Consider the following 25,339-nt stretch of genomic DNA (forward strand, 5'->3'; position numbering starts at 1 on the left):
GGTCTGCAGTGTTTTTTTTATTTGAACAGATGAGGCCCACTGAGCTACGTAGCTATTTTTCAGAAGTGACCTGGCCATGAATTATTACTCAACGAGGCGGCTTATCGCGTGCAAAATCTATCGCGGCCAAATACTCGTTCTAAATGTGGAGGGATATACCGGAGGAACTGGAGAAAAAAAAAATCTACGCTATCACGAGGAGAGAGAGACACGCAAACTCAGGGTCGGGATCGAACCCACGACCCCCTGCATACCGGGCGAGGTAGTTAACATCTCTTCACCGTGGCGCCCCTGGAATATAAAGATGCCATAACAGAAGTGACTTGAGCTCCCTGCCATTGGGAACACAGCGACGACAGTGGGCAGGCCTCATGAACGTTGCCTCCTCTGGCACCCAATTGGCGCGGCCAAAATTCTTGCAAGTGGACGGACAAATATTGTTTTGCGGGCCATTTAGAAGTGGAAGGAGTTGCGTGGCAGTGGGTCATCAGATCCCGTCGATCGTGACAAGAGCATTGGGAATTTATGTATCCATAGTAGTGGGTTTTTTGGGTTGGATCGCGTAAATATATAAATGTGTCGTTAAAAACTGCCACCACCCAACACAGCCAACTAGTAAGGGTTGTCACGTAAACAGAACGTGGCCAATTCGTCACGAGTACAGCACACCGGTGTGTTGGAGAGCCAAGGCACAACATTTACAATCTGAGTACAACGTTTTGCCAGTAATTACAACTAGCTTCATCAGGCGACAGCCAGATTTGTGGAGAAGTCTAACTGTATGTATATTGAACTTCTTTCGCACTGTACATAGCCAACCGTGCTAATCGGAGATTACCACGAACTAAACACAAAAAGCAGTTTTAAATAAATGAGTTCTCAATGTAGACGCTTTCAAAGTGCATTGCCTCCAGTAGCTTCCTAATATCGAAGTAACCAGCGTTCCAGATGGCCGCAGAAGCATGTCTGAAAGCGCCACGCGATGCGGTGGCCACCGTCTTTGTTCGATGGCTTAGCCACAAGCGGCTGCTGCGGCTGCTGCTGCGGCTACGAGGGGAAGGCGAGGAGCGAATGTGGGCCACGGTGATGCCGATGCTCGTGACGTGGGCACCTGGAAGAAAGCGGCATCGGCGAACTGCCTCCACACGGCCTCCGAGCGGGGCTTGTTCTGGCAGTACTTCTCGTAAATCTGGAAGTCTTCTTTCTGCGTTGGGAATAGATCAGCAGAAGAAGAAGAAAAAAGCACAAATTCACAAAATCAACAACAACAACAAACACCCCACACTCTCACACGACTGTCATCGACGCCGCGTGATGATGAATGCGTTATACGTATGCTGCATACATAAATAAAAATGGGTACTAAATAATAGGCTGACATTACGGGCAATTACATTTTTCACGATTTCAGTCCAACACACAATCTCCAAATACACAGGCATCGGGGGTCGGGATCGAACCCACGACCTCTTGTATACCCGGCGAGGTGATTAACATCTCGGCATCCGTGGTGCCCCCATTCTCCCCGCTTCTTTGAGCCACTTCACCGAGTGGGAAGGAACTCTGCCACCTGGAGAGAACCCACACCTAACGAGGAGCTACCGATCAATAATCGGCCGTACAAACTGTCCAGCAGCCCCACTTTCTGTACTGCCACCCCCACCTACCCCCCCCCCCCCCCCACATTGCACTCACTCTTTGAAGGAAGCACCTTCCGATGAGCTCCGGTTGGTCAACGTACGCTTCCAGCTCGCGCAAGAACACGCTGCAAAGAGACAGAATCGTAATCTTTATTTAGCCTGAGAAAAATCCGAAGAGCTACGAAGCTCTTTTTCGCACAGAAGTCCGGACGAACGGACGACGCCGCGGCTTTCATCGTCGTCACCGTGAGGAAACGTCGATTTAAAGCAATGTGTACGTTACACGCATTGAACCACGCGTGGAAGAATCGATATCTTAGGAATTTATTAAGACCGTTAATAAACGCTGCAACTTTATATACATGTATTCTTATAATTATAAGAATGAACAACTTCGGCAACCCAGTTTGTGTGGCTGCTTTAGCAACTTTCCTGCAGTCCACGGCGGGCATATATTCGTGGGAGAGATGCACGCGTAGGGACAGAAATAGGAACACATGGATTCGATAACATGTGTAGCTTAATGACGTCATCCAGACTATTAAAAGATGTAAAAGGTCCATAATAGAGGTTTTTGGGTTAGATCGCGTAAATATAAATGTGTCGTTAAAACCCGCCGCCACAGGGTGGGTTTTAACGACGCATTTATATCTTGATTTGAAGCTTTCGTGACTGCAGGAATCCATACTCTTTGGTTCTTTCGGTAACGTCACGTGGGTAGAAAATAAAATAAATCACGACGTTTCGGGCGCAACACATGATGGATGCAGGTATTGTGGTCTATGCAAACATGACTCCTTGTAAAAAAAAAAGGTGTCAGTTTTGTTGCCAGATAAAAGGGTAAAAAAACAATTAGCGCACGTCGATTGTAAATGTGGAGGGTAACACCGCGGGACCCCGAGAGAAAGAACGGGGAGAAAGACACGCAAACTCCAAATATAGAGCAGGCGTCAGGGTCAGGATCAAACCCACGCCCTCCTCCATACTAGGCGAGGTAGCAAACATTTCGTTACCACGCCAACCCAATAATGATGATCGATTGGCAGCCAAGATTTGGAACGAGTCAACGGGCATGCCCATGGAGGAGATGGAGCAAAATGAAATCAACTCGTACGCGGGCGCCGAGTAGATCTTACTCCGCAGAACTGTGAGAGATGGTGATGTACGTTGAACTTCTTTCACACCGTACGTAGCCAACCGTACTAATTGGGAGGCGCAGGGTGGGGTGGAGGGACAAAAAACTAAACACAAATGGCTTGGGGAGGCCTCCATCCAGCAGTGGATTGACCATGGCTTTTGTGACTATGTACTGTGGTACATTTCACAACAATCAGCTGCAACACAACATGTATGCGTGACCATGTGCTTTGGACTGTGCCATCGTTTCATTGTTAGGTTATGGAGGGGGGAGGGGGGTGGTTAGCTGGAGTGTTTCAGTGACAGCCAGTGTAAGCTGAGCCCTGGAGTAATGGTACAGTCCAAACGTGCACGTCTCAAGGGTGGCTTCTAATGTCCAGCAATTACGAACAAAACAATTTCACGTCCAGTACACGCATACACAGAACGTACGACAAGGAGAAACGCGCATCCACCAATAACGCTGCCCTAACAGGGTGAGAAATGGCCTTTCTTCACAGCACATGAAGGGCCAATTCCCAAGCAGATCGGCGATTACATTTTTTACATTTTAGCATCATTGGCGTTGCCCCTGAGCGTATAGAGCTTTTGTTTACCCACCATTGGCAAAGCAATATGTCAACAAGGATAACAATCCCTGCTGCTGTTGCCTTCAGCAGACTTGGGGTCACGTGGTGGTGGTGGTGGTGTGCTCCGACACCAACAAACAACAACAACAACAGCCTCCGCCGTGCGCCACTAAGTCACGGTGATGTCACCACGACGCTTGTGCCAGGCCATGTGCAACTTGAGGCCACCGTGAAGTGACGAAGGCCCGCTGGCAGGAGGCCACGGCACAGAGCCAGGTTGCCATGGGTTGACTGACTGAGATGGTGAGCAGATGCACCAAGACAAAGATCACCCCTATAGCCTTGAACAGACTTTTGGGGCAAGTGCTGTTAGCGAGCGCCTGTGAAGGCCTGGCACTGCGCGCGAGGGGGTGGGTGGCCAGCACCACGTCTCCCGAGTGGTGACGTTTACACACCGCACCCAGGTACTCATTTGAGGTTGAGTGGACCTAGGCGAGGAGACCCAGGACCGGTTCAGATAATCGTCACTGGTGTTGGCCGTGAGCGGGAATCGAACTCGGGTCAGCGGGTTCGTAGCGCAGTGCGCTGACTGCTACACGTGTGCTCACCCTGGCAGATGAATCCACATAAACACATTGGGTGCTGATGATTCATTCTGCCTTGGTTATGACATTTGTGGAATTCAACGTCCCACAGACCTCGGCAATGTCAGAGTGACACTCACTCGCACTCTCACACACTGACAATGACACACACACAAAGACAAAACACATTCCTGCGGAGGGAGCTGGTAGGAACGTTGGGTTTCTCGGTCAATGGCCAGGGTCAACGGCGGCGTGGTGTATTCCGCAAATATGGCCGACTGTGAGGGCGGGCACAAGCCGGCGTGAGTAGGTTAAACGTTGAGTTTTATAAGGGCACCACGGGGTGACCAGCCCCTCCCCACCCAGCCCCACCCCTCCTACCCCCCACCCAGCCCCTCCCCACCCAGCCCCTCAATCCCCACCCAGCCCCTCCCTTCACGACGGACGGACGGACACAATAATCCCCTGTGGGCTGGTGTAACCAGAAGGTTCCTACCAGTAAAACACGTAGCATTTATCAGACTGTTGTGGCAAGTGCTGTTAGCGAGCACCTATGAAGAACGGCATGGCACGCAGGGGGAGAGGGTTGCCAATACCACGCCCGGCTGCTTGACTCCTCAGTGCTGACGTTTACACACCGCACCAGATGCCAATTTAAGGCTGGGTCGACCTAGGGGAGGTCCATAACTGGTTCAAATATTCACTGCCACTGTTATTGGAATCGAACTCGGGTGGCCGGGTTCATAGCGCAGCACGCTAACCGCTGCACCACCACTCCCCAATACCAGCGGGGACAAATACAAAGAACCCCTGTGTAGCCTTAACGTCCTGTTGGGGAAAGTGCTGTTAGCGAGCACCTATGAAGGCCTGCAAGGCACACGAGGGGGTGGGTGGCCAACACCACGTCCGACCGCCTTTGTCTCCCCAGAGGCAATGTTTACACACCGCACCAAGGTTCTCATTTGAGGCTGAGTCAACCTAGGGGAGGCCCAGGACCGGTTCAGAAAATCGTCACTCGTGTTGGCCGTGAGCGGGAATCGAACTCGGGTGGCCGGGTTTGTCGCGCAGCGTAGCGATAACCGCTGCACCGCCAATCCCCGACACCTGTGAACGGACACACGCAATTACACGCGCGCCCTCGAGCACACGAGCGCGCGAAGATGACTCGGTATTTCTGAACGCCATCGCAGTGCGAATTTATCATTGCACACCACTGCTACTTGTCAACGGTGGCGTGAACGCGCGAAGTAGCTAGGACGTGACGCCTTGGGCAAGCAACGCAGCCAGCGCAGCAGAAGCGTTTCGAGATGATCCAAATTTAATTTCTCTCGCCGAGGAGAGATTTGCCCAGCAGGCAGCAGCGCCACGGTGTCACGCCCACGTTGCCTCCTTGGGGTCCGATCCGTGTTTTGCAAAAGCCCGTGTCGTCCATATAACTGGCGGAGGGGAGGGGATGGTGGAAAGTTTCATGCCGTGCAATTGTTTGCTCGGCCGCTGCTGGTAGAAGGACCTCCACCAGAGGCAGCTCTAGACAGCCCTTGTAGAGGGGTACTTGGCCTATTTTACTGCCACCTCTTCCCCAAGCCTGGTTGAAAGAGGTGAGAGTACCACACACTTTGACTTCATCACACGTCCCGCCGATCGACTAAACTCCGGTGAGATTTCGGAGCATGTGAGCAGCGCTCCGAGAGTAGGGTGGGTGAGTTGTTGTGACCTGCAGTGTGATGAGTGGGTGGGTGAGTGGGTGGGTGAGTGGGTGGGTGAGTGGGTGGGTGGGTGAGTTGTTGTGACCTGCAGTGTGATGAGTGGGTGGGTGAGTGGGTGGGTGAGTGGGTGGGTGAATGGGTGGGTGGGTGAGTTGTTGTGACCTGCAGTGTGATGAGTGGGTGGGTGAGTGGGTGGGTGAGTGGGTGGGTGAGTGGGTGGGTGGGTGAGTTGTTGTGACCTGCAGTGTGATGAGTGGGTGGGTGAGTGGGTGGGTGAGTGGGTGGGTGAGTGGGTGGGTGGGTGAGTTGTTGTGACCTGCAGTGTGATGAGTGGGTGGGTGAGTGGGTGGGTGGGTTGGTGAGTTGTTGTGACCTGCAGTGTGATGAGTGGGTGGGTGAGTGGGTAAGTGAGTGAGTGGGTGAGTTGTTGTGACTTGCAGTGTGATGAGTGGGTGGGTGAGTGGGTGGGTGAGTGGGTGGGTGAGTTGTTGTGACCTGCAGTGTGATGAGTGGGTGGGTGAGTGGGTGGGTGAGTGGGTGGGTGAGTTGTTGTGACCTGCAGTGTGATGAGTGGGTGGGTGAGTGGGTGGGTGAGTTGTTGTGACCTGCAGTGTGATGAGTGGGTGGGTGAGTGGGTGGGTGAGTGAGTGGGTGGGTGAGTTGTTGTGACCCCTGCAGTGTGGTGAGTGGGTGAGTGAGTGGGTGGGTGAGTTGTTGTGACCTGCAGTGTGATGAGTGGGTGGGTGAGTGGGTGGGTGAGTGGGTGGGTGGGTGAGTTGTTGTGACCCCTGCAGTGTGGTGAGTGGGTGAGTGAGTGGGTGGGTGAGTTGTTGTGACCTGCAGTGTGATGAGTGGGTGGGTGAGTGGGTGGGTGGGTGAGTGGGTGGGTGGGTGAGTTGTTGTGACCTGCAGTGTGATGAGTTGGTGAGTGAGTGGGTGGGTGGGTGAGTGGGTGGGTGGGTGGGTTGTTGTGACCTGCAGTGTGGTGAGTGGGTGGGTGAGTGGGTGGGTGAGTTGCTGTGACCTGCAGTGTGGTGAGCCGGTGAGTGAGTGGGTGGGTGAGTTGTTGTGGCCGCAGTGTGATTAGCCGGTGAGTGAGTGGGTGGGTGAGTTGCTGTGACCTGCAGTGTGGTGGATGCACACGGTGGAAGGGTCAGTGTCTTAATGTCCTTCCCCCACACCTCCGATTAGCACGGTTGGCTACGTACGGTGCGAAAGAAGTTGACTGTACAAATGTACATTCACAGAGATTGAGTGGAGGAATCAATTCGCGGATGTTCATGGGGCGAGTAAACGACGGTAGTAGTAGCGATAGAAGAGTGATGAAGAGGCGATTGCCCGCTGGTGAGCGAGTGGCTGGCGCGAAATCGACAGCTGTCGCGCGAGTTGCCGGGGCACGACCGCATGCGAGTCACCGTCTGCTTGCCGAGCGGTGCGCTCTCAAACCTGTTGTGGAAGGAGTAAATTTCCGGCAAGTTGCCGAAAAGCGCCTCCGTCTTGTTTCGCAGCTGAGCCGGGATGAGGCACTCCATCTCCGGGTCCTCGAAGTGGTTCGCGTAGCCCTGCAAAGGCACCGACAGCGTTGGCAAGCCACGAGCGAAGACGTTGGACGGGCGATGAGCGTTGAGGCTCCTCTGCCGTTTCGGAAACCCCGGGGCGCACAAAGTCGAACCCATTTTATCGACCCCGGTGAGATGTAATGGGGGTCGGTAATAGAATGAGTTGTGATGGGAGTCAGTAAAGGAATTAGTTGTGATGGGAGTCAGTAAAGGAATGAGTTGTAATGGGAGTCAGTAAATGAATGAGTTGTAATGGGAGTCAGTAAATGAATGAGTTGTAATGGGAGTCAGTAAATGAATGAGTTGTGATGGGAGTCAGTAAATGAATGAGACGGCAGTCAGTAAACCAATCGTGGTGGCCGCTGTTATCGACATGCACGCGTGCAACACATAAGATGTGTGGCACGCTCACCATCCACGCCATGAATGACAACAGTCCGCGTCTCTATCAAATGTTTGAGCAACGTAAACGTGACGCGCAAAGATCGCTCACTTGCCTATTGTCAAATCAAACATATTTGTGTCCAGAACGAGAGCAAGCCGATGACATTTAAAGGCGCCGCTTCCTGAAACTCACGATCATTGACATCGTGGCCCTCATGGCTTTGTGGCATCTCCATTCAACAAGAGCGTCGGGCGTTCAATGGGCCTTGGCTGAATATAACTCACTGAATGAGGTCAAATACACTGTTTCCTTAAAATGTCAAGTCAAGGCACCAGCGCAGCAAGACACTCCTGTGTGAATCGTCCGAGAAGCATGCAACTGAAATGCCACGTGGATAACCTTATCGTCCAGCGATAACGCCGTCAAGATGTAACACACAAGTGGAAATATTGAATTTGCGCGCTCAAATGTCACTGCCTGCAAGGTCACCGATTTCCATTCCAATTCAGTTGAGTCGTTCCTATTTGGCCTAATCCTTTTTTTGTATTTGATATCAAGATTGGGCTCATTGAGACCACGATATGCAGTATGGCAATCCACCTAGCACCTCCGATTAGCACGGTTGGCTCCGCACGGTGCGAAAGAAGTTCAACATACATGCACATGAGATCAATTTAATCACTCCGTCTCCTTGGTTAGACGCCCAACTTACAGGCGTCGCTGCCCGGTGACACGAAAACACGTGACAGGTGGTGCCGCTGTGAGGTTCAACACGCGTGCACACATCTCACTCTACGAGGAGGCCACCACCATCTCCCACCCACGATGGTGAACAGAGCGGAACGACGGGGACGTCCTCCTGGCTTTGTGTGTCATCGTTCTCATCCTCCTCGAAGACAAAAGCACCTAGCTCCTGCACATGAGCTGATTTCTTAACGCCAATTCACCAGTGGATGTGCTCTCGGATGCTTCACGTTGCTTGGTTGCCGTTGCTTATTCTTGACCCGTCGGCCGTCACCCCCTGGAGCGACGTGTCCTGCCCAAGCCCACTTACTTTTCTTAGCAGTTTGAATGGCGTCCTTAACCTGTCTATGTATGCTGAACTTCTTTTGCGCAGCACGTATAACCAACCGTGCTAATCGGAGGTGCGGGGAAAGACAACAAACCGAACACAAACAGCAGTTCTAAACAAATTCGTTTTCAATCTAGATTTAAAAGTGCACAGCTCCAGTGGCTTCCTAACATCGGAAGGAAGAGCGTTCCAGACGGCCACAGAAGCGCACCTGAAGGCGCGCGATGCGGTGACCGTCTCTGTTCGATGGTCAGCCAAAAAATCAAAAGGCCGATGCGCACATCTCCTTCACGAATGTAAAATTAAAGACAGGCGACAGTGGTGCGATTGTGGCCTTGCGACCCAAACTATGGGCCGTACAGTCAACCCCTGTAATCTGCGCTCCTTCAACGGAGGAGGAAACAGCTAAAGCCACGCAAACTCTCTCCTGAAGCCCTCCTGTAGTGGCAGGAAGACCTCGACATTGGCACTTAGCTCCCGAACACGTTGCAGGAATAGAAAAGTGGCACCGACGCTAATCTAATCGCCGCGCTCGGCGTTCGCACGCTGTTTACTTGGGAGAAATGCCTCCTGCGTTGCCAGCGACGAGCTGCACGCAAAGTTGTTGCCAGCGTTTTGTCCGATGTTGCTACCGGACGGAGGAATGCGCACTCAGTGCCCTCCGGCGTATTAATCAAACCTCGGATAATGTTTACGGTACGAAGTGTAGAACCCTTTTCATTTCGAGGAACTTTACGTGTTTCTCGAGGTAACAAAAAAAAACGATCGTGTTTAGTAGATAAAAAAAGGGAACAGGTGACACCGGGAAATGTCTTTGTTAACAGCGTCCAGAATAATATTGGGGGACCGATTTCCCACTTTGACAAATGCAGGTTTTCGTCTTCTTCTTTCGCGTGGCGCTCCTCCAACTTTTGCACGGTTGGCTACGTACAGTGCAAAAGAATCTGAGTGCACGTCCATGCCGAGAGAAGAAACTCGACTTTTGGAACGGCGACACAAAAGAAAGCGTTGAATCCACGCCGTAGGTTCAAGCTGTTTCTTTGACAGCGGTGCTCACTGAGAGGCGGTTCACCGGCGTTCGGCCCCAACCTTGGCGAATGTACCGCTGCGTGAAGGTTGCTGTTTCCTCTCTCTCTCTCCCCTCTGATTTCAGGCGCAACCTCGCTTCCGATGTCTCCGTCGGCAAAAAGTCACCGTGAGTTTCGGCCCCTTTCCCCGAGGCGAGCATCTCACGCGAGCGCGGTGTTTGCGTGTTTTTTTTCCACTGAGCACGCCGCGGCTCCGTTGCAGCAAAAGGTGCAGCCCTGCAAGTGCTCGCTCGTGCCACCGCTCGTGGAAGGGCCTCTGCCAGAGAATCAGAAGATTCTTGATTTAGGCTGGAGGAGGAATCCGATGAGCTGTGAAGCACTCTTTCACGGATGTCCTTGGGGAGCTCTAGAGAGTTGCTTCTGGAGGGTATTTGGCCTACTCTTCCACGAGATCTATTTTGCGGTCGAGAGCAGTGCAATAGATTGAATCAGCAAATCTGGTCGACACGGCCAGATTGACAATAGAGTCGCAATGGATTCGACATTCTCCTGCGTACAGTTGGAATGCCATTCAAATGATCGTGTTTTAATGGCCTTTCGTGGGAATCAACAATACAATAATCCCGATTCCTGCAAAGAATGATAGGAACATAATAGGGTCAGTATAACGTCACCACCCCAAACACGCAATCTGTGCTGGTGACAGGGCGCAGCGGCAGCGCCTTCGCCCCTATCGTCTCAGAATTTCCCAGTTCGAGTCCGGCAGGCCGCCCTGGTTATTACCGCGGCCGTATTAATCCACCGTCACTTTTCGGTTAAATAAAGGATACAACAAAAACAACGGCGACGAGCGTACAAATAAATTAGTCCCTCCGTTAACGTTTAAAATCCGTTCCACCACTGTTAACCGAAATAACTGTTCATCGAATATAGTATGGACGTTTCACCGGTAATTAAAACTCGCATCATCAGGCGGCAGCCAATGTTGTGCATTTGCTCTCCAACACACCGGCGTGCCGTACTAGTAGCGAATCTGCACGTTCTGTTTACGTGACAAACCTTACTAATTGGCGGTGGCGGGTGGTGGCGGGTTTAACGACAGATTTATATATTTACGCAACCGAACCCAAAAAAACCTGTATGATATTGGTAGAGAAAGCCTACGTGTTAAGCGAAACTAAAATCGGTTTTCAACTCACCAGCGTCCTCATTTCATAATAGCCCCGTGCTATATGAACGGCACGCATGCCCAATACACTGAATTGTTGATAGCTGTATCATTATTATGATACAAGTCCTGCAGAGACAGGACGCAGCTGCCAAGACGCCCTGCACTATAGCACACATTGTCAGTTTAACATGTAGGCTTTCGCGACCAATATTATTCATAATAAACGTTTTTGGGTTTAGATCGCGTTATTTATAAATGTGTCGTAAACCTCCACCACCCGACACGGCCAATCAGTAAAAAAGTGTCACGTTGACAAAAGACAAATAGTTCACTGCTTTAGCCCACCGGTGTGTTGAAGCGTGAAACCACAACATTTAAAAAAAAATTTTGGAAATGTTGTGGTTTCACTCTTCAACACACCGGTGGGCTAAAGTAGTGAACTATTTGTCTTTTGTCAACGTGACACTTTTTTACCGATTGGCCGTGTCGGGTGGTGGAGGGTTACGACACATTTATAAATAACGCGATCTAAACCCAAAAAGTTGATTATGAAGCACACATCGTGTCGGTTTGTGAGGGTGTAATGTGGTAACAAAGCGGGGAAGGAGTGTTCGGCAAAGTGTCCCCATAGGAACAGTTTTGTCCAAGGAGCTACGTGGAACCGTCACTTGGAAAATCAACTTTGTGGTGAAATGCTGCAGGCTCAGCATCGGCAAGTTTCCTTTTTATCATCCGCAAGCTGAGTTGTCAGTGGGCTAACAATTTTTTTTTAATTCCAATCGGCGCTATTAATTGCCCAAAAAAACATTTACTGCGTGGAAGAATGTGCATCTTTTTCGATTTAAAGCTTTCATGACTGCAGGGATTCATCAAGAAAATGTGCATCCTCTTAGCGTCATAACGTAAGCAAGATCAAAAATGTCTGTATCCTTGATATATTCATAATCAACGTTTTTGGGTTTAGATCGCGTTATTTATAAATGTGTCATAACCCTCCACCACCCGACACGGCCAATCAGCAAAAAAAGTGTCACGTTGACAAAAGACAAATAGTTCACTGCTTTAGCCCACCAGTGTGTTGAAGCGTGAAACCACAACATTTACAATTTTTTTTGAGTAATTGCATCCAGCATCATCGGGCAATTCGCCAGAATGGTGAGGCTCTGCTCTGGCTCCCGGTCTTAAATATATTTTCAGAGTTATTATGAACAAGATGCATGCAGCTCGAGTGACTGTGTATTAGTCAGAAGCTGTGTAATTAGTACGGTCTCCCGCGTGATCATATTTCACGACACACAATAAGCGAGTGATTTTCGAAGATTATCGCGAGAGCAGTTACCTTTGTGACCGCGGTCTGCATTATTGCTGTTGCGTCTTTGTACTTTGCTGCATTTGCAGAGGCTAAAGATCTCTGCTATCGTCCATTCAATGGGTGAACGCTGTTGCTGCGAGCAACTGAAAGTGTCGGATCGCTGCGTGCACGACATTTGCGCAGTTCATTGAAATCCCGTCCTGTGCAACTGACAGCATGCGCCGTCATAAGCCCTTGCGATGATTAGTAAAGCTTGCTAAAAATACATTTACATTCTAATGCCTAGGCAAACACACCCACTTTGACCATCAGTTATTCGCAATTGCTAGTAAAGAATCACTAAATGCCGCTGGTCATTTCCCAGCGCTGATAATGAACGCAAATCTACACAGAAGCTTGAACTGTCCGTGTGAACGGCGACAGCGGGTCAATCGAGGCGCAGGTGTAATCCAACGCACGAGCGATTCTCTTGTTATGAGTGATAGACAACATAGAACGCGTTCATAATAGAGGTTTCTTTTTTGGGGTGAGATCGCGTACAAATAAATGTGTTGTTAAACCCGCCACCACCCGACGCAGCCAATCAGTAAAGGGTTTGTCACGTGAACAGAACGTGCCAATTCGTTACTAGCACAGCGCACCGGTGTGTTGGAGAGTAAATCCACAACGTTTACAATTTGAGTACGACCAAGTTGTTACATGTTATGGACTGCTCTCAGACACACCACCAGTGTGCGTGTGTACGTTGAACTCCTTTGGTACCGTACGTAGCCAACCGTGCTAATCGCAGGTGCGGGGGAAGGACAACGAACTAAACACAAAAATAAGTTCTGAAGAAATTACGTTTTTGATCTCGATTGAAAAGTGCATAGCTCCAGTGGCTTCCTAATATCGGAAGGAAGAGCGTTCCAGATGGCCGCAGAAGCGCATCTGAAAGCGCGCGATGCAGTGACCATCTTTGTTCGATGGCTAGCCAAAGAAACGGTGAGTGTGCTGCTCAAATGGTAATTAATTGGCACGTGCGTGGACATGACAACTTTATTCACTGGCTGCGTCGGGTGGTAGAGGGTGTACGACACGTATTTTACTTCGGAATTCTGACCGAAAAATCTAAAGAAGAATATCTCACAAATACCGGAAGAGAGGAGAATAAAATGTTTACAGATTATCTCGGTCCCAGAAGCAAACTTGACTTATCCTGGTCTCCTGAGTATTCTTACCTGGTTGACCAAATGAACTTTCACCTCAGTGGTGTAGTAGTATGATTACCGTGCAAATGACAACAACCAGCAGACGTTCAATGTCCCCAGGGAGACTCACGCAACCCCGGTGAGCATTGTCGTGCGACGTTTCGCTTTGTATCTCTGCGTTTTATAAAGCGAGGGGGATTTTTCACCTCAATTATGCAGAGAAGCTCTTCCACATACGCTCTCTCGGTTTCCATGAGCTCGTTCATGATGTGCCTACGGAAGAAACGGGCAGAGAGGCAGTGCATTAGACACACTCTTAAAACTAGCGAAGAAAAATGACCAGGTAAGGCCCACTAAGTTTTCAAGTTTCATTTATTAGGTATAGCCCTGTGAGCCATGCGGCTCTTTAAGTCGGGTGCAAACGCAACAAACAAAATATGAACACAGAAACATCTTAAAGCGACGACGCGTAACAGAAACATCCTGGAATAAACCAGCAAATATTAAAAAAAAAAGTATTAAAACGCCGTGTGCAAAAATCCCAATGTGGTGCAAGTCAACAATAACAACCATACGACGATTTAGATTCACCATATGTTTTTAAATCACCAAAATAAAGCTATAAAAACAATGTAACGACAGTAATCATAGGAGCTGTGATTCAAATTGAACAATAAACAATATACATAGCCCTATCGCTCTTTCTCAGAAGCAATCTGGCCATCACAAATGTTAGTTCAAAGAAGTGGCTTATCACGTGGACATTTATAGCAGCCAAATACATTAAAGGCACGTTTATTTTACACGTGGAGGGAAAAACCGAAGGGCCCAGAGAAACATTCACGCGACCATGGGGAGAACATGCAAACTCCAAATATACAAGAGGTGTCAGGGTCGGAATGGAAGCCACGACCTCCTGCATACCAGGCGAGAAAGTTTATTGTCTCACCACCGCGGCACCCACAGATGCTGCCGCACAGATAGAGCCTGACGTTAAAAGTTAATCACACTTAATACATTTAAGTACAATCCATAAAATTAAAAACATTTCGTCAGCGAGTATTTTTCCGTCGCTCATTTTGTTGAACAAAACTTTGTTGAACAAAATTAACCGAGCTGGTCGCAAGAGTGGATCTTTTGACTGGATTGAGAACTTAGATCCTTAGGGATTGTGGGTCCTATGTCTCCATCAGCAGTGCCACCTGGCTAGATTTAACTCTGAGATACGCACGCATTATTAAATCGTGCCATGTCTGTGGTCAGAACGTTCCACTCAGAATTGGCAAGTTCAAATCCCATCCGTCAACAAGGTTCATCAGTAATCCAACCCCTTGCTATGCAGACTTGCTCCCGACATAGGAATGTGGAATTTCCACCACTGGCTCAGTTGTGTCAATGGAGACCAGCACTTCCCTTTGAGTAGACTGTATGTGTACAGGAAGTTCGGGTACAGTGCTACCTGCTATGACATATGGTTCAGAAACAGGGCAAAAGTTGAAAAATGTGTCAAGAAGCGTACAAAGCTGCTTGCCTGCAATTTCTCTGAGTGACAAACAGAGGAACACGTGGAATAGAGAACATACACACACAGTGCTTGCCACACATTAATCACAATACCTCGCTGACCTCGTCAAGCAGCTTTTGGCTGGCCATCCAACAAAGGCGGCCACCGCAACGCACGCTCTCAGATGCGCTTCTGTGGCTATCTGGAACGCTCTTCCTTCCGATATTCGTAAGCCACTGGGAGCTATGCACTTTTAAATCCAGATGTGAAAACTAATTTCCTTAGAACTGCAGTTTGTGTTCAGTTTGTTGTCCTTCCCCGCACCTCCGATTAGCACGGTCGGCTATACGACCTTAATTCTAGATTTGAAGCTTTCGTGACTGCAAGGATTGATATTCTTAGGTTTTTTCGGTAAAGTCACGTAGGTAAAAAATAAAAATAAAAATTAATACAAATAAAATTAAAATAAAATAAAAAATCACGACGTTTCGGAGGCAACACAAGCTTCCGTCTTCAAGTGGAACCGTCACAGCACGCTTGCTGTTCGATTCCGACCGTAATTACTTGATACAGCAAGCGTGCTGTGACGGTTCCACCTGAAGACGGAAGCTTGTGTTGCCTTTGAAAGGTCGTGATTTTTTGTATTTTTATTTTATTTATTTTTTAATAATTTGAATTTTTTACCTACGTGACTTTACCGAAAAAACCTAAGACTATGGTTATACGTACTGCGCGAAAGAAGTTCAGCATACATAGACAGGTTAAGGACGCCATTCAAACTGCTAAGAAAAGTAAGTGGGCTTGGGCAGGACACGTCACTCCACGTGATGACGGCCGACGGGTGAAGAATAATGAGGAATGGCAGCCAAGGAACGTCAAGCATCCGAGAGCACATCCACTGGTGACTTGGCGTTAAGAAATCAGCTCGTGTGCAGGAGCTAGGTGGGTTTAAAGTTAGTGGCTTGGGCAAGCCTTCATCCAGCAGTGAAATGACCATGGCTCATGATGATGATGATAATTATAAGCAAAGTGAGTATTAACTCATGTCAAGCTCGTTTGAGCGGAGAAGCCCGAGGCTCTTCGTAGCCTCTGTTGTCACCCTGCCATGTGGCTCTCCTTACAGCCAGGCCTCGATTTAGCAACAACAGCTGGTGTGAGCGGTACGACCCCATCACTCGCTCAGGTAACCCGATGTCCCCCGTCCTTCCACTCACTGACAGACGCCCACAGTTAAACGCTGAATGCCCACACACTACCGGGCACCCCCCTCGACCACGAGCTCTCAGGCTGATAGGGGGTGGGTTCATCTTGTTGGTTCTTTCGGTAAATTCACGTAGAAGGGAAATAATAAAATAATACAAATTTTACATAATAAAATACAATTCTCACGACGTTTCGGCCACAACGCAAGCAGCTGTCCTCAGGTGAAGAACAGGTCTGTGGTTATAGGTTTGCATGTTCTCCCCGTGGTTGTGTGGATTCTTCGCTGGGTCCTACGGTTTCCCATACACATTTCGAATCAACGTGCATTTAGAGTATTTGGCTGGTATAAATGCCCACGTGATTAGCCATTTAGTTGAGCTATCATTTGTGGCAAATCGGTTCTGAAAAAGAGATGTATGGCTCAGTGGGCCTCACCTGGTAAAAATAATAATAATACTTTAGTTTTTAGTTCATCGAGTTGAGATCATCAACTCACTGCTCTTGAAAACTAGCTACCTCTGTAACAGTTTAACACGTAGGCTTTCGTGACCAATATTATTTATAATAAAAAAATTTGGGTGTTGACATAAATCACCTTTACTCAATTTAAGACCGGCTTCTTCACAATTCTGGCTAATCGCCCGATGAGGCTGGTTGCAAACACCAGCGAAACGTCGTCCTCGAATTGTAAATGTTGCGGATTTACTCTCCAACACACCGGTGGTGCTGAAGCAGTAACTCGTTGGTGCACCCTTTGTTTACGCAACAAACCCTACAAATTGGCTGCGTCGGGTGGTAGTGGGGTTTAACGGCGCATTCATATTCACGGGATCTAACCCAAAACAACCCTTATACTGGTAGGAACCACCTGGTTCCACCAACCCACAGGGGATTATTGTGTCCGTCCGTCCGGCGTGAATCCAAAAATGGGAGGGGTGGGGCTGGGTGGAGAGGGGAGGGTGGGGAGGGGAGGGTGGGGAGGGCTGGGTGGGGAGGGTGGGGCTGGGTGGGGGATGGGAGGGGTGGGGCTGGGTGGGGAGGGGCTGGTCACCCCCGTGGTGCCCTTATAAAACTCAACGTTTAACCTACTCACGCCGGCTTGTGCCCGCCCTCACAGTCGGCAATATTTGCGGAATACACCACGCCGCCGTTGACCCTGCCCATTGACCGAGCAACCCAACGTTCCTACCAGCTCCCTCCGCAGGAATGTGTTTATGGATACCTCTGTACCGACTGGCTGTGCATGGACACAGCGGAAGGCCGATCCGACTGACTGTGGTGAAGCCATTCGCACTGCTGGATGGACAGAGGCGGTGGTGGTGGGTGAGAGTGAGTGGGGGGGTAAAAAAACTAAAACCTGCGCTGTCGTTTCAACTGCCGTGGCGGAAATCAAAGCGGAGACCTCTGGTCGGCAACGTCCAGTGTGATCACCGTTGCACCACCGTAAGCATCGCTCTCATTTCGAAGTGTCGAACGCCCGCTGCAAGAGGTCACGGGACAGACCCAGGTGCCATGGGTTTACTGACTGAGATGTGGATAATACAAATAGGGGCACGGATAATGGGGAGTTTTCTCAAACCTGAATAACAGCGAGTCTCGGGTAATAGGAATTGCAGATAGGCCCGCCTCTATGGATGACCCGTCATTGCGCAGCGGACAGACCTTGATTTTAGTTGTGAGCAGCAGAGGGCGGTGCAGCACAACCCCTTTTGTGATCTGTACTTTCCTCCAACAATCTGTACTTTCGGTATCTGTACTTTTCTCCGACAATCTGTACTTTTGGGATCTGTACTTTTCTCCGACAATCTGCACTTTTGGGATCTGTACTTTTGGGATCTGTACTTTCCTCCAACAATCTGCACTTTTGGGATCTGTACTTTCCTCCAACAATCTGCACTTTTGGGATCTGTACTTTCGGTATCTGTACTTTTTTCCGACAATCTGTACTTTTGGGATCTGTACTTTCGGTATCTGTACTTTCCTCCAACAATCTGTACTTTTGGGATCTGTACTTTCCTCCAACAATCTGCACTTTTGGGATCTGTACTTTTGGGATCTGTACTTTCGGTATCTGTACTTTCCTCCAACAATCTGTACTGTTGGGATCTGTACTTTTGGTATTTGTACTTTCCTCCAACAATCGCCAACCAGCACTGGACCAGTGCCCGCGAGGACCTCCTCCAGCAGTGGGTTGACACAACGGGCTCTTGGTGTGAGTGCACGTGACGCAGAACGTACTTTGTAGTTATGCGAATGCCCAATTTACGTGTCTAGATATCGCGTTGTTACGCTGAGCGGAAAGAGAGGCAGGTGTGCGTGTGTCGGACGCGGTGCCAGCAACATTGGTTGTTACAGTAATAGGTTTTTACCCTTTCAACTGGTACAAAAACTGACACCTTTATACAAGGCATCATGTTTGCAATAACCACAACACAAGCAGTCAAAATGCAAACAAAAAGAAAAAACTATGATGATGATAATGATATGCACTGTCCTTGAAGTTGATTGGTCCACACCCGAGACAGCTTTTCTTAGAGCCTAGTCCCCATTGGTGTTGGACCAGATGACGCCAAAAGGCGTACAACTCAAAGACAGCGCACTATCAGAGTATTGAGAGCTCGGGGTAAGCATTTACACTATGAGACCTCCTTTACCAGTGGCAAAATATAGTAATAGGTTTTTACCCTTTCAACTGGTACAAAAACTGACACCTTTATACACACTGTGACACTCGAGGCTCAGACATATGCCGTCCGTATTTATTTAAAAAATGCAAAGAACAATGTCTCGATCGGAAGTTTCTATTGTTCAAAGAGGCCACGTGTCTTTTGTCGTCCGCAAACACAATATCCATGAAAGCGGGGACATCCTGTTTTGTCTGGCTTACCACTATGTTTGCCTTCTCCCCCCATCCCTATGTCTATAGCAGTTTCACTGCATCGCGTAAAGCCGTAAGCCCCTGTGATATTCTGGCAATGTCATTTGTCTGCATTGATGTCGACCAGCAGGGCCGATGGTGGCAATGATGTTTGAGCTGGGCTTACGGTTAAACAGCTGCGAGTTCAAGTCTAGGTCGGGGATTTGCAGCAACGGACGACGTTCGCCGCAGACAGAACTCGGCGGTCACGTTTCGTGCCCGGCTAGGTGCACATTCCCGATTTTGACGATTCCGCAAATCGCATCTGGAACTCTGCACGACTGCCTCGAGAGAGTGAGAGAAAGAAAGTGATGAGATAATGTTATGAGAGATATTATGATAATGTTCACGTATTGAATAGCTTAATTACGTATTTATTTAAGTTAATAAATGTGATGGATTGGTTTTCGTAGGCCAATATCATTATCCACGAAATTAGTTATTTGAAAAATCATTTCTTTAGAACCGATTTTTTGTTTTGTTTCGTTTGTTGTGCTTCCCCCGTGCCTCCAATTAGGCACAGTTGGCTACGTACGGTGTGAAAGAAGTTCAACAGACTGTACATACATACGAGCATCTCCAGAACGTATCCCTCGCGAATAACGAGGGAATGCCGTAGCGCTCGGAGTAACGCGCCCCACAGCATCCGCTCACCCTCATAGCGAGGGAACGACTTGGGGAGAACAGGCGGTGAGTTACAACTTAATTCACACCGAGGTCTACGGTTCACTATATACCAAGATGGTATTGGCCACCTACTGAGTTCTAGATTTGAAGCTTTCGTGACTGCAATGATTCATATTCTTAGATTTCTTTCGGTAAAGTGACGTAGGTAAAAAAATAAAATTAATTAAAGTAAAATAAAAAATTTATATTTTTTATTTAAAAATTTAAATTTTTTTACCTACGTGACTTTACCGAAAAAACCTAAGAATACACCTACTGAGTGTCATTTTTTTTTACATGAGCAAGGAAAGCGAACCGCCTGAAAAAAGCTATCCTCACGTACGAGGGCGCAACACTCTATCCCATAAAGAGATTGAACAGGTAAGAGTCCACATTTCTTGTGCATTCTCCTGGCACAACTCCCATGGTAGGCGCCCATGGGAAGGGAGTTTCACAACATTTTCACAACATTCTGTGTGATCCACCACCACCACTACCAAAACCCTCCACCTCGCCTCACCGGTGCTGGATTACAGCAGGGCTTTGGATGCATATCCACCAGCACCCGCTTGGCTAAACAGACTTAGTCACTCCCCCCCCATCCCCGGCTCTGAACACGTGAAACACAAACACACACGTGTCCATGTTTCACATGACATACACGCGAGTGAGTTGCGTTCGAAATGTTTTTTTTGGGAACGGGTGACCAGAGGTCGGGCAGCAACAACAACAAAAACACACGAAGTTAATTAATTCGCCAGTAAAAAAAAATGTTTTTAATACTGTATAGACGTTTACACTGTATCCCATTATGGCTACGAGATACGCTTCAGTATAATAATTTGTAGGGGGAGGGAAAAAACATTCATGGACGCCGGTTTTATTCAGTACACGAGAGGATTCAAGTTTGTAACCGAAGAAAAACGCGATTTTCCCCTTCCGTCTGATTCAAACGACAACGTTGAAACATTTCGTCGTTTTTTTCTTCATAACGTAGAATTAAACTACAGTTATCAACGAGTCGCTTTCCTGTAAATCCCGTGCGTCTGCCTAGGGGTTACATCTGATATGGGCTGGGCACATTTAAAACAAATAGTAAATGGGATAAATTACAGTACACGCAAGATTGCTCAACGGTGTTTTGGACTCCTGACTGCCACACGTGGCCCCCCCGGAGTTCCACACGGCCCCCCAGACTGCCACATGTGCCCCCCCCCCCCCATGAGTCCCACACGTGCCCCCCAGTATCCACCCCGCCTTTCGCAAGCCACTACTGCCACCGTCATTAAACCCTAATTTGATGCATTAACATCCCAGCGCATCCAATGACCGTACAGTCCCCGCCACCAAGAACAGCCGAGGCGTTTCCCCAGGAACGGTGCTCACTTCAAAAGAAAAGACAAAGATGCACACACCCCCGGTATAGCCTGCAACAAGCTGGTGGGGCAAGTGCTGCTAGCGAGGAGCAGCCTACGAAGGTCGGGGTGGGTGGGCCAGCACCACGCCCGGCCGCCTTTGTCTCCCCATGTGGCGATGTTTTTGTTGTCACACATCACACAAGGTCGACTCAATTGAGTCTGAGTCGACCTAGGGGAGGCCCAGAACCGGTTTAGATTATCGTGGCTGGTGTTTGATGGCCGTGAGCGGGAACCGAACCCGGGTTCGGAGCTGTTATACCGCTACCACCACCGCTGCACATCCACAAACTCCACCATCCACACACTCCACCATCCAGAAACTCTACCATCCACAAACTCCACCAGCCACACACTCCACCAGCCAGTCTCCTCCTCCTCCCCACAGTCCCACGGTAAGACTCTCGCCTCTCTCCCTGCCCCTCTCTTCCACGCCATCCCTCCCCCTATCCCCCCCCCCACTATCCCTCCCTTCCCCCCCACCATCCCTCCCCCTATCCCCCCCCCCCACCATCCCTCCCCCTATCCTCCCCCACCATCCCTCCCTTCCCCCCCCACCATCCCTCCTCCTATCCCCCCCACCATCCCTCCCTTCCCCCCCACCATCCCTCCCTCCCCCCACCATCCCTCCCCATATCCCCCCCCACCATCCCTCCCTTCCCCCCCACCATCCCTCCCCCTATCCCCCCCCACCATCCCTCCCTTCCCCCCCACCATCCCCCCCCACCATCCCCCCCTTCCACCCCCCCACCATCCCTCCCCCTATCCCCCCCCACCATCCCTCCCTTCCCCCCCACCATCCCTCCCTTCCCCCCACCATCCCTCCCCCTATCCCCCCCCCCACCATCCCTCCCTTCCCCCAAACCATCCCTCCCTTCCCCCCACCATCCCTCCCCCTATCCCCCCCCCATCCCTCCCTCCCCCCCACCATCCCTCCCCATATCCCCCCCCACCATCCCTCCCTTCCCCCCCACCATCCCTCCCCCTATCCCCCCCCACCATCCCTCCCTTCCCCCCCACCATCCCCCCCTTCCACCCCCCCACCATCCCTCCCCCTATCCCCCCCACCATCCCTCCCTTCCCCCCCACCATCCCTCCCTTCCCATCCCCCATCCCTCCCCCTAACCCCCCCCCCCCACCATCCCTCCCTTCCCCCCCACCATCCCTCCCCCCCACCATCCCTCCCCCTATCCCCCCCCCACCATCCCTCCCTTCCCCCCCACCATCCCTCCCTTCCCCCCCCCACCATCCCTCCCCCTATCCCCCACCACTATCCCCCCCACCATCCCTTCCTTCCCCCACCACCATCCCTCCCTTCACCCCACCATCCCTCCTCCTATCCCCCCCCACCATCCCTTCCTTCCCCCACCACCATCCCTCCCCCTATCCCCCACCACCATCCCTCCCCCCCACCATCCCTCCCCCCCACCATCCCTCCCCCCCCCACCATCCCCCCCCCCACCATCCCTCCCCCCCCCACCATCCCTCCCCCCACCACCATCCCTCCCACCACCATCCCTCCCTTCCCCACCCCTCCCTCTCTACCCCCACCACCCTCCCTCCCCCTCTTCCTTTTACGCCCCTCGGGGCAGATGCATTCGCCGACTCGCGATGCGCATCGACGGCTGACTTCATTCTGCTTCTGCGGGGCGGCGGTGGTGGTGGCGGGGGAGGAGGAGGAGGAGGTTCGAGGGCGGTAGCCGGCGAGAGAGCGAGAGAGAAGGCGAGAGAGAGAGGGGGGCCAGCGTGTGATCCCCCCCCCACCTAACACAACGAGGACTTTCCCGTCATTGTCGTCTTCGCGAGAGAGAGAGAGACACGGAGCGAGGGAGCGAGAGAGAGACGGAGCGACATGGGAGTCGGAGGTGCGAGGCGGCCGTCGTGCGCGCTGCGATTCCAGCGGACCGAGTTGGACGTCGCCTGTTGCTCGTCGCCTAATACGAGCGCCGGTGCGGGGACGTGGCCGAGAGGGTGACGGACGAGGGGTCCTGGAGACCCATCGGAGATTTCGAGTCCGGTGATCGCCCGATGGAGGAGGAGAGAGAGGAACTTTTACACATTTTTCCTGCCACCAGCTGATGAGACCAATTTCCGTTCACTCCACCCACCCCCCCATCCTTCCTCCTCCTCTCCTCCACCCACCCACTCCTCATTTCCTTTCCAGCTCTTGCTATGGTTTAGGCTTTAGGTTGTGTGTGTGTGAGTGGCTTGTGCATTCGGTCAAACAGTGGGTCAAAGTATATTTCTGTGACCGGGCGAGCCGAGCCCAATTTATAGTTACAGAGGCAACCGACGGCGGACGATCCCTGTACAGTTTTAAGATGTTCATTTAAAAAAAAGAAAAATTAGTTTTGGAGCCAACCGAGCCTCAAAAGTCGCGGACGCCACCCCCCTCTCCCGTTCGCCGGTGGCACGGTGCCACCAGGAACGTGCCACGCTTCGTCAGACCCCCCCCCACCACCCCACCACGTTCGACTGATGATGGAGGAGTGAAGAGGGGACGGAGCGCCCTGCCGGCCCGCGTCAACCTCCAGAGCGAGTCACGAGCCGCCCCCCCCCTCGTGAGAATTTTGTACGCGGGCGAACTACCACCACCACCGCCACCATCCACCACAGCCGCACCGGGCCAAGGAGTCGCGGCCACCACACCGGCTCACGCCAAGGTACCGTGACACGAACACCGGAGCGCCGTGGCTGCGAAGTCATTTGTCACGGGTTTGGCGACGTACGGCGCGAAAGAAGTGTGACCGTGAACATTTTGGCAGGGGGTGCACAAGCGCCGCACCTTTTGCAGGTAAGCCCTTGCCTATCTCTGCCTTTCCTGGTGTCAAAGCGACAGAGACAGAGACCCCGTGTGGAGATGCGCTCGCCGCTTGTACGCGTGCGTGTCGAACTTCTTTCGCACCGTACGCAGCAGCCGACCGCGCTAAATCGGAGTTGCGTGCGAGATGCGGTGGACAAGAAAACTGCAGTGCTAATAGACAACGAGATTTCAAAGTGCATAGCTTTCGATGGTTTCCGTGTCGCCACGGGAATGGAGGAATGTCACTCGCACAGCAATTATATGAAATGCACACAACGTCTGGATACTGACTCAGCATTCAGCCCGACTTTGTTGCCCCTGCTGCACTCTGTATTTGGAGGTGCAGTCGCCGGCACGACCGGGCGTTTCATGTAACTTTGCTGAATGGAGAGACGGAGAGAGAGAGAGAGAACAAAGAGGCAGATTCGAAAATCACCAATAATTGTTTAGTCCAAATTCCTGCAAGGTGTCTCTCCTAGCCACGTCGAAAATCACCGATAATTTTCGATTTAAAGCTTTCGTGACTGCAGGGATTCATCTTCTTGGTTCTTTCGGTAAAGTCACGTAGAAGGGAAGTAATAAAATAAAAATAAAAATATTGTGTTTTATTTTTATTATTTTATTACTTCCCTTCACCGATAATTGTTTATACTCTTGGTTCTTTTGGTAAAGTCACGTAGAAGGGAAATAATAATATAATATAAATATAAAACAAAATATTAATTTATTATTTCCCTTCTACGTGACTTTACCGAAAGAACCAAGAATATGAATCCCTGCAGTCACGAAAGCTTTAAATCAAAAAATAATTGTTTAGTCCAAATTCCCGCAAGGTGTCTCTCCTAACCACGTCTAAAATCACCAATAATAGTTTAGTCCAAATTCCTGCAAGGTGTCTCTCCTAGCCATGTCGAAAATCACCAATAATTGTTTAGTCCAAATTCCTGCAAGGTGTCTTCTAGCTACGTCGAAAATCACCAATAATTGTTTCGTCCAAATTCCTGCAAGGTGTCTCTCCTAGCCACGTCTGAACATTTGCCGGGGCTGGGTGGTGGTGGTGGTGGTCCAGACAGCCACAGGAACAGTCACGCAGAGTGGCTGCGGCGGACGATCAGGGATCGTTTTTCGCATCAGTCGGCAGTAAAACAACACACGGCAGGGCCTCTCGCCTTTCCACGGACGAGTGTCCGTCCGTCGCGTTCCTTCCTTTCATGTGCTCAACCACAGCCCGCGTCTCTTGGCTTTTAATTTAGCTTCTTGTTGTTGTGCGAGTTCGTAACACCACAGAGTTGGCGTTGATAAATCGCCTCTCGTAGTCGCCTCTTTTCGGCGTGTTCTTACGTGGACGGTGGTGGAAACTCCACGTTTCTATGGTACTTCAACACGTAGGAGGCTTTCGCGAACAAGATCATCGCGTAAATATATAAATGTGTCGTTAAACCCGCCACCACCCGACACAGCCAATTAGTAAATGTCGT

General features: G+C 50.4%; 2 protein-coding genes across 3 annotated transcripts in view; one reads left to right on the forward strand and one right to left on the reverse strand.

The window, feature by feature from the left end:
• LOC144734426 (guanine nucleotide exchange factor DBS-like) overlaps nt 1–25,339 on the reverse strand; it is a 209,555-nt gene that overhangs the window by 30,501 nt on the left and 153,715 nt on the right. The window contains exons 16-19 of the mRNA XM_078616610.1: nt 13,560–13,626; nt 7,083–7,198; nt 1,696–1,765; nt 1,112–1,204 (exon numbers count right to left, since the gene is read on the reverse strand). Of these exons, the coding sequence (XP_078472736.1) occupies nt 1,112–1,204; nt 1,696–1,765; nt 7,083–7,198; nt 13,560–13,626 (346 nt within the window). The remainder of the gene's footprint in view (nt 1–1,111; nt 1,205–1,695; nt 1,766–7,082; nt 7,199–13,559; nt 13,627–25,339) is intronic.
• The window catches only part of LOC144734425 (lactosylceramide 1,3-N-acetyl-beta-D-glucosaminyltransferase-like), a 37,018-nt gene continuing 34,354 nt past the window's right edge, over nt 22,676–25,339 (forward strand). Inside the window, exon 1 of one of the 2 annotated variants that reach the window (XM_078616607.1) lies at nt 22,676–23,721. The gene's annotated coding sequence lies outside the window, so the exon portion shown is untranslated. The other variant, XM_078616608.1, reaches the window with a different exon arrangement.

This window comes from Lampetra planeri, chromosome 51, assembly GCF_965212315.1.
Source record: "Lampetra planeri chromosome 51, kcLamPlan1.2.h2, whole genome shotgun sequence".
Taxonomy (NCBI): Eukaryota; Metazoa; Chordata; class Hyperoartia; order Petromyzontiformes; family Petromyzontidae; genus Lampetra; species Lampetra planeri.